This window comes from Squalius cephalus, assembly GCF_949319135.1.
Source record: "Squalius cephalus genome assembly, chromosome: 24".
Lineage (NCBI taxonomy): Eukaryota > Metazoa > Chordata > Actinopteri > Cypriniformes > Leuciscidae > Squalius > Squalius cephalus.
Genome location: NC_137145.1, coordinates 22551198 through 22567074, shown reverse-complemented (window position 1 = coordinate 22567074; position 15877 = coordinate 22551198). Strand labels below are relative to the sequence as shown.

Below are 15877 nucleotides of genomic sequence, written 5' to 3'. Positions count from 1 at the left end.
TCTTCAGTGTCAAGTGATCCTTCACAAATCAGTCAAATATGATGATTTGATAGCATTATCAATGTTGAAAACAGTTGTGCTGCTTCATATTTTTGTGGAAAACAAGATGCTTTTTTTTTTTTGGACTAATTAGAAAGATCAAAAGAACAACAGATTTCTGAAATATAAATCTTTAAATATTATAAATGGCTTTACAGTCACTTTTGATCAGTTTAATGTATCCTTGATGAATAAAAGTACTAATTTCTATCAACAAAAACATTTTTTTACTGACCCTAAAGTTTTGAACGATAGCGTATGTTTTCCTACAAGACAGAAAAATACAAAGAGTTACAGATTTCACAATATGACAAGATTAGGTTTTATTCTTCATAAATTTTTCAAATTTACACTTTCCATTTATATAACATATAAAGTTAAACAGCAGTCAGCTTCAAGGCCAGATTTTAGAAAGAGTTTTTACTATTATTAATTATTACTAGTAATGAGGAAAATAAGTTAAAATACCATAAAATATTAATTTAAGTCATTTAATTTGAGGGAATAAGCTGAAATCATGTTCGGTTTCTCTTGTTCTGTCAGGAAAATACAGCGTACAAGATTTGTAACATGTACACAAAACAGACCTTCAAATTCAATTCCATAGATACATATTTGGCAAACATTCATTAATCCCTATTTTTAAATTTGACATGTGACCACTGAATAACATCTTTGATGCACAGCTATTCAATGAATGTTCAAACCAGCACAGAAAAGTAAGAGTCAGGCTCATGATTGCTCACTAAAATGTGATTTTCTGAATGTTTTCTTTCTGAAAACGATGAAGTTTAAGGCACAGGAAGATGCTGAACACTATTACACTGAATAGCCATTTTTTAAAGTTTTGAATTCACATTAGTACTTTGTTCTTCTATGATCCGTTATGGTGAATCATCCCTTTAAGACAGTGAATATAAATCCAGAAGAAACAGTCATTTGTTTTGCCCAGGAATGCTGATGCTGATGTGTTGGATAAAGGTCTGGATCAATTACATTCTGGCCTCGTTCACTTGTGGAGGGCCGTAGATCCCCTTAAGACGCTTGTTTTCGGGGTCGAAGGGTGATTTCAAGTGAGCTGTAGCTTTGTATGTGACGCCCATCCTCTCCAGCGTGAATTCACCACTGCGGACGAAATCAGGGCTCACCTGCGAACACAGACACATTTGAGTTGAAATTAAGATGGAAATATGATTAAAACTAAAATTTATATCAGTGTCAAACCATGCAATGCAAATGAGGTCTGCTCTCCTCACCTCCCTCTCTTTCTATCTTTCCCCTCGTGCTCGCTCTCTGTCAGGGGTTGCATCTCTTTTTAATTAAATCTGAAGAAGCTGCAGGCATTACCCTGTGGAGTCGAGATCAAGACGCATTCGCTGGAAAACTAGCCTGACCTCTTTAAGTGGGCACATTGCAGCATTAATGGACACATTGGTAGATGTCCACTGATTGGCACTGAGAATGACGCAGAACGCTGTGGCTACAGTAACTAAAGCACAAACTATTGTGCAATGGCTCTATGTACAGATGAAACATACTGTTTGCTCATGTTATTAATACAGAGAGCAGTGTCTTGAGCTCCACATACTCCTATGTGTATTTAAAGGTACAGTAGTTCAAAATATTAATATGTATTTAGTATTTAGTTTCTTCAGAGAATCACAAAAAGAGACAGAATGCTGAAGCTTCTGTTTTCTATACAATGAAAGCGGGCGTTTTATACGGGTTTATACCGATTTATACAGTGCAATAGTCGGGTTCTGGAAGGAAAAACTTGGAAAAACTGATTTTAAAGAACTTATAAACCGTTTAAACTGAGGAAGACCTAGGTTCACACTTGGCATGTTTGGTTGGATTAAAGCGAACTCTGGTGCGATTGCTCTGTTAGTGCGGTTCATTTGATTAAGTGTGAACGCTGCCGCCTGAACCCTGGTGCACCAAACAAGAGCTACGCACATACAACGAGAGCATTTATCCCAGAACACAGCATTGTTTTTGATGTTTGGTAAGTTCGGTCTCAAAATAGACAATATGCCATAAAAGCCGATCAATCGGGTTGTGAACATATCTCTATGCCTTTAGGTTCAGTATCTTTTGGTTTGGCGTTAAAATGCCAATGTGAACGATAAGCGGACCTGGGGCCGTATTCACAAAGCATTTTATCTTACCACTAGGAGTACTCCTAAATCGCACTAAAAGATTTTAGCTAGGAGTTTTCTCTTAAAAGTTATTCACAACGCCTTTCAGACCTACTCTTAGTAAAGAAAAATGACAACTCCTAAACTAAGAGTGAGTCTTCGTTGCTATGGATGACGTCATTACTCATGCACGAGCTTGACTGAAGTGACCACCTTGATTGGCTGATGATTGTAACGCGGGAATGATTCCAAGCACCTCCCCTACGATGATGAGTGACAGGTGACAGGTCTGAGAATGCGTGCGCTACACAAGTAGTGCGAAGGACGGAAGACGATGAATAACTGAATAAATAGCCTTAATGAATAAAGAGTAAGGCAAAACAAATAGCCTAGTAGCCTAATGAAACATATGGATTGATGCAATATCTTTGCAACATTATTGAATTAATCTGTCACTATATGCCTCTGCCTACGTTTGCAAAGAGAAGAACATTTTAATTTGATTCACAATGAAACGTTACAATTAGTTTACATGCAATGAGTAGCCTAGTTTTGGTTGTTGTTGGTGGCGTTATTGCATCCCTAGTTATGCCTACAATGCAAAATTGTTCCCTCGCGATTGGAAGCTCCTGTAGCCGCCACATACGCATTTCAAAACATCGCAGCGTGAAATGCCACAAAAAGCGGTTTGTGAAGGTCTTAGTGAGTTAGGAGTCCTCTCGACTTCTTTTAAGCTGTCCCAGACTTAGGTGCTACTTTTAGGGCTAAAATGCTTCGTGAATTACTCTTAGTCAAAAAAATTAGGAGTCCTAAAGTTACGAGTGACGCCCATTATTTTTAGGAGTTGCTCCTAAATTCGCCAGTTAGGAGCTACTTTTAGCCTTAAAATTCTTTGTGAATACGGCCCCAGAACTAAATGTTTTTTGGTCCGGACCAAACGAACCAAACGAACCGAGCGAACCGAGCTACAAGTGTGAAGTTGAACACACTCCTAATGTGAGCGACAAGGTTGTTAATTGATGGTATATGCTTTTGTAAAAGCCATCAGCCTGCATTACTTTCCAATTAGGCCTATTTTTTAAATAATCATGTTTAACAGCTGAATTATTGGTGAAAAACTACATTACCCATGATTCTGTTAAAAAATATATGTTCTATGTAGTATGAAATTGAATGCGAGTAGAATGAATGAAATTCGGACGCACTACTTCCACCATGTTGTCACTGTCACGTGACCTACGACATCAGTTGAGTCGCTTCACTAGCCTGGTTTCCAATACAGATTTGCGCAAAACTTCTGCGATATTTTCTAAATGTCGATAAAAACACAATTTTTTCACTTTTCTATAAACCGATGTTATGCGACTAAAACATAATTTTTTCCTCTCGCGATAAATCATTCCAAAAATCATGGCGACGGATGTTGTAGGTTTACGTATATCTCAGCCACCGCACTAGCCATTGTTTTTAACCGAAGGAGATGTAGGCATGATATCCAAGCTTTAAAGGCAAATAAAGCCCCTTATACTTAGGAGCGGCACAGGTGTTTCTCCTTCCTATCTGCTTCAAGCTCTTGATAAATTGTGGCATTTCTTTGTTGTTTAGAATCCAGTATTTCCGTGATACTTTTTTTGTTTTCTGTCCAAACATGCACCTTCTTCAAAGAATGATCGACTTTAACGTACACCAGGTGACCTGTAAATGCGAAAAAACTGTTTACATTGCAGTTTTACAAAATATTCCTTTTTCAAATTGCCTGAAAAATCACCTCATGCGAGCGTAAAAACTCTTTTTTTTTGCGATATATAAGAGTTTTTGCGAAATTACATACTGTATAGCAGTGGTTCCCAAACCTGTCCTGGAGTACCCCCAACACTGCACGTTTTCTTTGTCTCCCGAATCCAACACATATGATTCAACTCATCAGCTCATTAACCCATGTGATAATGAGCTGATGAGTTGAATCAGGTGTGTTTGAAAACGTGCAGTGTTGGGGGTACTTCAGGACAGGTTTGGGAACCACTGCTGTATAGTATGGAAGTAGGCGTATCTGGACGCAGTGATGGTTCAGTGTAGGAGATGACTCTGAATGATTCACTGACCGAGTCGGATTCAAACCGCCAACTCACAAACAAGTTTGAAGCCGTTTTGTGACTCTTTTAGACTTACTGATTAAAAAGAACAGGTTCATTCGAGTAATTTGTTCTTGAATTGGACATTATGGCTAGGGCATTGTTCGTTGTTGAGTGTACGAAACACTGGCACACACTTGAAATGAGATTTGATAAAAATGCATATAGGGGTAAATTTTAAATGATTTATTTTTACATTTGAAACCATTTTAGTCACAGTTTGAAGCCCTGGTCATGATAGCTTTGTGTGACACAAATTTTAAGATGTTTAAACCAAAGTTTAAGATGTTTCTAAATTTCTTCTTTTTGTCTTCCACGGAAGAAAGAAAGTCACATGGAAACTTTAATCTAGAAACAACAAAGTCTTATGCATGAAGTCTCAAGGTCTCTCTTCCATGAATAATACTTGTGTGACATTATGCCCAGTGATGTGTCTGTTATCGTCTTCCTCGCTGTGGAATGGAGATGTCTCAGTTCTACCTCCCCATCTGTCCCTCCTCATCTAGTTGTCTGTCAGTTAGCATTAACTACACATCCCCCTGTATCATGTCATACTTGTACACAGACTTCAGAGTGTGTCCAAGCATTACAACACACACACTCACATGGTCTCCCTTCCCACTAAACCAACACACACACACTAATTTATGTCAAGCTCTCTCAAACCAAAGTATTTTCTATCTAAAATGTTTAATTGCACACACACACTTAAATATATTTAATAAATAAGTTAATTTCATTAGAATTTATTACAAAAAATGTTGTATAATCATGCTTGAGAAACCTTGAGACTTCATTCAAACTTTTTTTGAGTTTCTAGTTTAATAAATATATTATTTAATTTTTAATTTTGTAGTTTATAGTTTAAATGTAAAAAAAGAAAGAAACCTGCCTTCATAAATTAATATTACATTATATATATATATAACATTTTATTTTATTTCTTTTCATGGTTACTTATGTTAAAGGTTGTTTAATAATAAAATGTTTTTCAGTGAATTTCCATCAAAACCTAATGTGTTATTTGCAGTGATCATCCGATGAGGTTTAGGTCATAGCACCCACCGTGGTCCATTGTTTGATACTGGATTAATGCAAATGAGCACTTGACAATAATGGCAGTATGAGCTCAGCAGAGAGCATGAGACACACACACACACACACACACAACCCTTCATCTAATCATCGCTCTTTAAATGAACCCATATGAGGAGCAACTCGCATGACTCACCCTGAATCATAAAAGCAGAAAAGGAAAAATGAGTGCGTATGCGTCAAAGACCCAAATCAGCGGAGTGTCTTAATACTTATCTCTTAAAAGTACTTGCCCAAGCTCAAGTTCAGTTATACTTAAAATATCATGTTGATAATGACCCACTCTCATATTTTGATGTCTGATCTGACTGAGAGAGTAAAACAGTCGTTAAACCCACATTTAGTAGCACTAGCTGCAAAAAAGAAAGATGTTCTTTCTCAGTATTTTTGTCTTGTTTTCCCAGGACAAATATCTAAACATTCTTCAGTCAAGATACATTTGCTTGAGAAGCAAAATTATATAAGACGTCAAGTCTTCTGAAAAACAGATTAAAATTTAATTTTTGCTTAATACAAGAAATAAATATCTGCAAATGGGGTACATAAAAAAATCTATTTTTCCCTTTGAATTATATTGATTTTTCATACCACATTAGCATAAACTCATTTAATTGATACATTTTTCAAAAAACAAGACTTAAGTCTCTTGCACACTGACTCCGAAATATTCGTATGTTTATTCGTCATCCATGCGGAAAATGCAGAAAATTTAACCCGATCCGATTTTTTTTTTTTTTACGGACTAAATTTTCAGAGGCAGTGTTTAAAAGTGATTGACAACGTGAGGTCGTATTTATTTTTTAACGTGCGGAAATTTCGGATGACAATTTTGGACTCAGTGTGCAAAGACCTTACACTTGATTTCAGTGGAGTTAAAGCCCTGATATACTTCAAGCGAAATCGAAGAACAAACTGGTGTGACGTCATTTCAAACTAAATCAGCCCAAAACAGAGTTCATTTCCTTCATTTTGGAGTTCATTTCGAAACAGCTTGCCAAAGTGAACTTTCAGGAAAGGTTTGCTCCGAGTGCTAAACACCTTCAAACTCCCTCAAGAAATCCCTGATGTTTATAACTTTCTTCAGATAAACACAAATAAAGATTTTTAGAAAACAAAGCAACGCTTCCGGTCTACTGTCCTACGAGCGTTCATGAGAGGATTGTTGTGAAGCTCGCACGTCGAGTACAGTTGAGAAGCACAGAGGACCGGCACTTGTGATTCACAACACACTTATGCTCGTATGACTTTCACGAGGGCGGAAATATTTCATTTGCGATGAAAGATTTCAACATGCAGATTTCACAACAGATGATGTTGCATCTAACTTTTAGAAACTTTTTGAAAGAGTTCATATGCAGCCATAAACAGATAAACACCTATACATAGATAAATAGAAAAACAGCTCACTAGTTTTAGAAAGACAGCCATCGCCCAGTACTTACCACACCACCGTCTGGGTTGCGAATATAACCATAGCCAATGGTCTTGTCAATGGCAAACCCAAATTCGGAGCGCCGCAGGTGGCCCACAGGAACCCCGTTGCGGAAAATAGCTTCCAGACCAAACATTGGCACTTTCCTGCAGGAAAAACAAACAACACATTAGTGCTGATCAAATGAGGATCCCTAAATAACATGAAAAACTGCATGGCATTTATGCCAGATCCTAGAGGCCATATTTAGATCTGGCTGTTTGATTTTAACATCTAAAATGTTTTATGATGATCATTGATTTCAAATTCTACATTCAATTTCTTCAAACTGTGTTGGATGAAGTTGTTTGGGCAATATGTAAAACATTAGATTGCTGAAATATTTACTAAGGCTCATGTCTGGTGAGAATGAAGCTCTAAGCAGACAATCATGAAGAGTGGTGGGCAAAATCTCCTTGAAAAACCTTATCAGGCAAATGTAAGGTGACACATTATAGCATTATTTCGGCATTACAGCAATTATTCACTTTTAAGCCAGACGGTCTGTAAATAAATGTCAGAAAACTTGCCAGATACCCGAGGCTATGAACACACTGATAGCCAACATAATAGCCTGCTGCTGCGCTTTGAGTTTGAACCCCTAAGATCACATTCAGGAGTCTGCATCTGCTCAATCGATGCTTCGCTGTTGTTGTGATGTTTTAAAGCAAAACAGAGCAATTAACACAAAAATGATCAAAGTCAAGGTGCATTAAAGGTGCAGTAAGTGATTTCTGAGAAACACTGTTTGTTGACATTGTTGATGTCTCTTTATGATAGCTGAAGCGAAGCAAAATAATGCTTTGTGAAAAATAAAGAGAAGATGACGAATTAAAGATAAGGAGGAACAAAAAAAAGTAGTTTATTGTTAATCGCCAGCAGCAGCTCCAGACAAACAATGACACTCATGTTACTATAGCTAACATTACAACAACAGCATATCTTGGTTCTGTGAAACACAGCCAAAACCAATGTTACTCAGGTATGAAGCAGAAACAACACAACCGTGCCGTCTGTTTTCAGGCCTTCAGTCTCCACTGCGCTGGAAAGCTTTTCTAATATTAACGTGGGTCCTAAAGCTCTTGCCTGATCATAACCTTTCTTTTTCCAGTGATATTCCTCTGACCTTTTCTCTCAGCCATTTTCTCTTTCTTCAAATCTCCCTCTTGCTCTCTCTCTCCTCCCCCATCATGAGTGGACACACCCCCTACTGCTGATTGGCTGACTCTCTCCTCCCCATCATGAGTGGACACTCCCCCTACATTTGATTGGCTCTCTCTTCCCTCTCTCCATCATGATTGGACACGCCCCCTACAGCTGATTGGCTCTCTCTTCTCTCCCCCATCATGATTGGACATGCCCCCTACTGCTGATTAGTTCTCTCTTCCCTCTCCCCCATCATGATTGGACACGCCCCCTACTGCTGATTGGCTCTCTTCCCTCTCCCCATCGATTGGACACGCCCCCTACTGCTGACTGGCTGACTCTCTCCTCCCCATCATGAGTGGGCACGCCCCCTACATCTGATTAGCTCTCTCTTCCTTCTCCCCCATCATGAGTGGACACGCCCCCTACAGCTGATTGGCTCTCTCTTCCCTCTCCCCATCATGATTGGACATGCCCCCTTCTGCTGATTGGCTTTCTCTTCCTCCTCCCTCATCATGAGTAGACACACCCCCTAATGTTGATTGGTTCTCTCTTCCTCCTCCCTCATCATGATTGGACACACACCCTACTGCTGATTGGCTCTCTCTTCCTCCTCCCTCATCATGAGTGGACACGCCCCCTACTGCTGATTGGCTCTCTCTTCCTCCTCCCTCATCATGATTGGACACGCCCCCTACTGCTGATTGGCTCTCTCTTCCTCCTCCTCCCTCATCATGAGTGAACACAGTGCTGATTGGCTACTAGTGTGTTGTGCTGGTCGGTCCGATCCATTTTCTCAGCATTTCTCCGAATCGCGTACTGCACCTTTACACTCCTGTTAATTTACCATGTTAATATTCAACACTCACTCATCAACTGTGAAACAGACGATTCGTCTGCGCAGACCCTCAGCCTTTTGGGCCTCCAACGCCTTCCGACCCAGGAAGGGAATGGAGGTCTTCATCTTACAGGTGAATGCAAGTCCCGCCTCCAGTGGAGTGTCATCAGGACGCAGATCTGCATGCCAATGCCTGTAACCTGATAGAGACAGACAGTTCATTCAAAATCATTTCAATAATAATAAAACGATTCTTATGTTCTTAGAAAATCGAATCTTTGTATTCATGTTGGTTTCATATTATATTATAAAAATGAACAAAAAAGTTTGATTTATTAATTCTAAAAGTTATGTACACTACCGCTCAAAAGTTTGGGGTCAGTACTATTTTCTTGTTGCTGATTTTTAAGAAATGAATACTTTTATTCAGCAAAGACGCTTTAAATTGATCAAGGTGACAAAAAAGATTTCTATTTCAAATAAATGCATCCAATAAAGCATCACAGTTTACACAAAAAAGAAAAACATTGATGGCATTTATTTGATTTTCAACATTGATAATAATAATAAATGTTTCTTGAGCATCAAATCATCATATTAGACTGATTTCTGATGGATCATGTGACACTGAAGACTGGAGTAATGATGCTGAAAATTCAGCTTTGATCACAGGAATAAATTACATTTTATCATATATTACAATAGAAAACAGTTATTTTAAATTGTAATAATAATAATGCAAAGTAATACTATTTTAAATATTTTTAAAAAATCTTACCGACCCCAAACTTTTGAACGATAATGTAGGCTATAAAATAACTTATTCTTTGGATATTTTTTTTATATCAATATTTTCCAACAAATCTTTTTCTTATTATGAAATAATAATTTAGATTTATATATGTATGTATGTATGTATGTATGCATGTATGTACACACACACACACACACACACACACACACACATATACATATATATATATATATATATATATATATATATATATATATATATATATATATATATATATATACATTTATTTGAATTCAGAATTAGAAAACATGTTCATCATAAAAAGTGCATTCATGCCATTGTCTGTATGAATTGCATTTTTAGATATTTTTAAATTATTAATAGCTCTAAAGAGCATCACGTCATTGAACTAAATTCAAAAAACATTAAAACCCCTATCCATTATTACTAGCACACTGGTGCTTTCACATAAACAGAGATGGACTTATTTCTTCAACATACTTCGTCATGAACTCAGGTAGAGTCTGAATACACAGTCTAGTAGATATGACCTACATAGTGAACAAACAGTGAAGCTGAGTTGAGTCTCAAGAGTGCAGTGGAAGTGCTGAAGTGTACAGCTCCAGTAATGAGTTTTTATTGTGTCCAGCTGTCTACTTTTCCCTTTAATTCCAGGTAGAGCTAAATGCATAAGGGACACCTACCAACCTACAGAACTACTATGACCTGTGCTTTTACTGTCGCTGGTTCAGGAAGACTGCTGCGGTTCAGTTTAAAGCTGTATTGAAAGCAGCACTAAGAATGAATTATATATGTGGCTCTATTGGAGAGCTATACAATGATGTTTTATGCTTGCAGTGTGAATCAAAAATGCATCTACAGAACTCTAAACGATCAATTGAGATCTGTTGAGTGAAACTCTTAGAGGCTCAAGCAATATTCATCAACAGAATCCCAGAGTAAATCAATCTTGACACACTAAAAGCAAAGTTTTACAACGTCACCTGGAGAAACACATCTCATAATGCCTGAGGGATTGTGAAAACATCTTTTACCACTGAACTAGATTTTTAGAAGAAAATGTAAGTGATTGTGCTTTGGATGGTTGCTAGGCATTTGCTTACTGGCCCAAGTCAAAAGAATATTGATAGTGAAACCAATTAGCGTTAGTAATGACACTAAAGCATACCTTTCTCAATGCTCAGGGAGTCAATGGCCCTGTATCCAGCGTTACAGATGCCGTATTTGGCACCGGCGGCCATGATGGAGTGGTAGACGGGCAGACAGGACTCTTTCGGGATATGAAGCTCCCAGCCCATCTCACCCACGAACGACAGACGCATGGCCCTCACCTACACACACACACGATGAAAAAAATGCAACGTTATAATACGTAAAGATGAGATTCCTGGATAATGAGTTGAGCCTCGACTGACTTCACCCTTCAGAAAGCTCAACTGTTCATGAATACCGAACACACATTAACACCCAACCAGGGATCAGGATACAGTATCAACAGCGCTAAACAGTCACTTAGATAATAGGCTGGCCGCTCTCCAGAACCTGCAGCAGTAACAGACGCGCCGAGTGTGTTTGAGAAGCGGTTCATTGTGCCCGGCCTGAGATCATGTGAAGGACACCATTATCAGCCAGAAACAAGCACTGCGTTCACAACTGTAACCTGAGGGAGATGCAGTGAAGCATTTCTGGAGTCGAATTCAAGACACTGTTAGATTGGTACCCTGTTACCCACAATCCATTAGTTTTAGCCTTAGATAACCCATATGCAGACGGTTCACGGACCGCCTCATGCATATTCAGCCAAAAGCTGGCAGAAATTGGTGGTCACAATCTGATTGGCTGGCTTTAAGCAATTTATGTCAAACTGCACAGGTTTTTATCAGTTCGGCAGGAACACAGTTGGTATTTTTCCCAGCAGCCCTTCCAGGAAGAACTAGCCAATGGATTTGCTGTATGCAATGTTCATGGCATCAAATCTTTGAGAGAGTTTAGTTCTTTTGAACTTTCTATTCATCAAAGAATCATGAACAATTTTCAGGAGCACAACTGAACATTTTAATGATATCTTTTGAGAAATTGAGAAATAAAAAATTCTAAATGAATTTTTTAACCCATTCAGACCCTGCGTCCATTACAATGGACATCACATGTCAACCCCCCTTTTTTTTACTTCTGGAGCATTTCACCTAGTTTAAAGCCTGCAGTCCATTAGATTGGACGCTTGTCATCCAATCAAATGGTAGTAAAGCTTTGCATGTAGTAATTATAGAAAAAAACACTACTTTGAAGAGAAGCATGTCAGCACTTCACTCCAAACACAGAAGCAAGCAACATTTTCTGTGGTTTTATTTACTTTTTTATGATATGTTTGCCAGTATTTCATAGTTTGTATGTAAAATAGAAAGACTGAACTTATTAATTAAAGTTAAAAATCGATTGTAGAATTTCACATTTTAAATCAGGATTTTTTCAAATGTGTCTGTCCATTAGAATGGACAGTGGGTTCAAAAGCCTGTTACTGAAATCACATTCCAGTAATTGAAGTCCAGTAATGCTGATTGAAATTTCTTATATAAAAATCTATATCACAGTACCGATACATTTTTTTTTTACTTTTTCATATGCAGAATATATAGTTCTTGAAGTGCTTGAACATATAGCTGATGGAAGTATCTCAGATGTTGACTTTATGTGGATTGATGATGAGGAAGATGGAGATGTAAGAAAAATATCCGTATTTAAAACTTTATAAAGTAAAATGACTAGCTTCCGGCCAAACGAAACATAGGATTTGACATAAATCGAAAGCGTAACTTGAAAATGAATTATTTTTTCTTACACGAACGCATCGCTTCGCTTCAATAGGCCTTTATTTACCCCCAAGAGCCATGGAGCACTTTTATCATGGATGGATGCACTTTTATGGACTTTCAAAACAGAAACAACCATTCACTGCCATTATAAAGCTTGGAAGCCATGACATTTTTTAATATAACTACAATTGTATTCGTCTGAAAGAAGAACGATGTCATATACACCTAGGATGGCTTGAGGGTGAGTAAATCATGGGCCAATTTAAATTTTTGGGTGAACTATCCCTTTATGGGTATAGTACACCCAAAAATGATATTTGTCGTCACTTACTCATCCTCATGTTGTTCCAAATCTGTATGAGTTTCTTTATTCGGCTGAACACAAAAGAAGATATTTTGAAGAATGTCGGTAACTAGACAGTTGACAGTATAGCCATTGATTTCCATATTTTTTCCTACTATAGCCTATATTTCCTAATAACTACATATTATATTATTGTGATATAATATTATCATTATTAGTAATTATTTTGAAAATTATAATAACATTTATCAGTAATTTCTCAATATAGATATTACAACACCGTATAATTAATTACAGCAAAAGCAGATCAAATTACAAAATACAGTACAAATACAGTAAAGTACTATTTGGTAGTTTACAGTACTGATCTTGTGTACTGTAAAGTGAATTACAGTACATTTACTGGAAATCAAAATACATGCATCATGCATGGCAACCGTGCTGCCAGTAATGTACTGTAGAAATACAAGAAAATCGCTAACAGAGAAATTGTTTCAAAGATGCACACAGTAAATTACTCTAACGTGAATTCGTTGATTGATTCCTAGGTTTATTTTGTTATGAATAAACAAATGTGCGATCTATAAAGCAAAAACCTTACAATTAAAGTTGAAATGTTGTAATGTTCAAGTTTTTGATCTAAAAAAGAAAGATTCGCAAAGAAAATGACTCTAACATGACCATATTGATTGATTCTAAGATATTTAGTTTATTACAAACAATGTGCAATCTGTAAAACAAAAACCTCAAAATTAAAGTTGAAATGGTATACTGTTGAAAGGTTTTTGACCTTGAGAAAAAGCTTTAAGTATATACTAACAATTTTTATGTTTATTATTTAATTTTATGTTGGTACATTTTTGTGAAGTACACCTGTTTTGACGTAACGTCCATTGAAATGGACAAAAAAAATTACAATTAAAGCAAAACATTTTTTTTAATTTTTTTATTTGGTCTCATTTATAGAAGCCTCATGATCTGGGAAAATGTACTTTTATATTTTTCAGAAACCTAAAACATAATTCAGGTCTGAACGGGTTAAAAAATCTAATCACCCAAGCAATCATTTATCAACATATTTATTCAAGATTCAATCTGATAATAGAAAACAAATCAATTAATTTGCAAATATGTATTTTTGAACAAATCTTTTAAATGAACGAATGATTCTATGTTCACTGAAGCCTCTCCTTGCTTAGGTTGCACTCATGGTTGTATTTGTTGCTCTGTTCAACGGGCCGCTGATGGAGGACAGCACCTGGCCAGGGGCCCCCAGGTTATTTGAGTCGGAGCCCCTTCTGTAAGCCTTTGGTTATAAAGGAAATAAATCTAATGTAATGTCTAATGTATGCATAAATAAATAAATGTGTAATGGTGCTTGATACTATGAACTACATAAACTATAAAGTATAAACTATTTGGCTACTGTATTGTTATGCATGGCCATGTTCTGAGGTGAGTGGGAGAAAGAGTGTGATTGGGTGAGCAGAGATAAAAGTGCATGACATCAGCCAATAGAGTTGTGTGTCTATATTCGAATCATAAGAGCGCAAGTAGACCATCGGTCTGATGTGCAGAAACACAAACACACGTACACATGCATACAGGAAATGTCCATGAGATTCATTCTTATTTTAGGGCTGTCAGGCGATTCAAGTTTTTAATCTAATTAATTACATGATGTGCCGATTAATTAATTGCAAATTAACCACACATCAATTTTGGCTGAGAAATTACCCCCAAAAAATTATTTTAAGTCGTTATTGTGTTAAATGAAAAAAAAAACCTGCGATTTACACTGCGATTACAATTTCATAAATAATGCCATGAGATTAATGGGTCTTAAATGGATATTAAAGGGATAGTTCACCCAAAAATGAAAATTCTGTCATCATTTACTCACCCTCATGTCGTTTCAAACATGTTTGACTTACTTTCTTCTGTGGACCATAAAAGAAGATAATCTGAGAAATGTCTCAGTATTTTTTTTGTTCATACAATAAAAGTCAATGGTGGTTACCAACGTTCTTCGAAATGTCTTCTTTTATGTTCCGCAATAGAAAGGAAGTCATACAGGTTTGAAACGACATGAGAGTGAGAGACATCACGCAGTGAGCTGTGTGATATATAAGAGGACCAATGTAGGTCTGGGGTGAGGCATGTAGGGAAAATGCATTAAATCATTATAACGCGTTACTTTTTACATTATAATTGATTAAATGAATGTGCAAGAGCCACTAATTAGAGCATGAGCAAATGTGTGTGACTGAGCTGGAACTGCAGAACGATGGAGGACAGGGAGAAGGAGGGAGCGTTACCTTGTGTCCAGCGGCGTTCACTATCTTGTGTGTGGAGAAGGGAAAAGCATCATTACTGAGGTCGGAGTCCAACACTTCCTGCAGAAGCTCACGACTGTCAACACACAGATCACATACAGTCATACAACCATACCAACAAAATCAATACTTCAGAAATCACTATCAAGTTTTCAAGTCAAGTCAAGTTTATTTATATAGCGCTTTTCACAATACAGATTGTATCAAAGCAGCTTCACAGTATTAAATTAAAATAATACAACAATGTTTGTTTCTAGTGGAAAACGTCCACGTTTGGTAATGCTGATCAATAGTATTGTTGATTGATTAATTACATTAAATATCCCCTATAGTTTTAAAGTTAGTGAAATTAACAAGAGGAAAGGTCACGAGAGGCATTTTCGTGATAACTTGTATTCTACCACTCTTTCTCACTTTCATAATTATTTAATAGTTTTAATTTAAAAAAAATGTAAATGTTTATTTAATTTTAAAATGAATTAAATATTATGTACACTTGGAATATTATGAATGAAAGTAGAATAAACAGTGCCATATATATATATATATATATATATATATATATATATATACATATACATATACATATACATATACATATACACACACACACAGACACACACACACACACACACACATACATACATATATATATATATATATATATATATATATATATATAATAATTATATGGCCATTTACTTGAAAGAAAAGCACACTTTTTTTAAGCAAAACATTTCACAAGAGGTTTGTTAGTTTAATATAAAATATTATTTTAAAGTATTTTTTT

The 15877-nt window shown here is 36.5% G+C and overlaps 1 protein-coding gene across 1 annotated transcript in view; it reads right to left on the bottom strand.

Moving 5' to 3' along the window:
- Positions 1 to 381: 381 nt before the first annotated feature.
- Positions 382 to 15877, bottom strand: part of sardh (sarcosine dehydrogenase) — a 55556-nt gene continuing 40060 nt past the window's right edge. The window contains exons 17-21 of the mRNA XM_079861436.1: positions 15070 to 15163; positions 10803 to 10965; positions 8891 to 9059; positions 6847 to 6982; positions 382 to 1187 (exon numbers count right to left, since the gene is read on the bottom strand). Of these exons, the coding sequence (XP_079717562.1) occupies positions 1032 to 1187; positions 6847 to 6982; positions 8891 to 9059; positions 10803 to 10965; positions 15070 to 15163 (718 nt within the window). The 3' untranslated portion in view covers positions 382 to 1031. The remainder of the gene's footprint in view (positions 1188 to 6846; positions 6983 to 8890; positions 9060 to 10802; positions 10966 to 15069; positions 15164 to 15877) is intronic.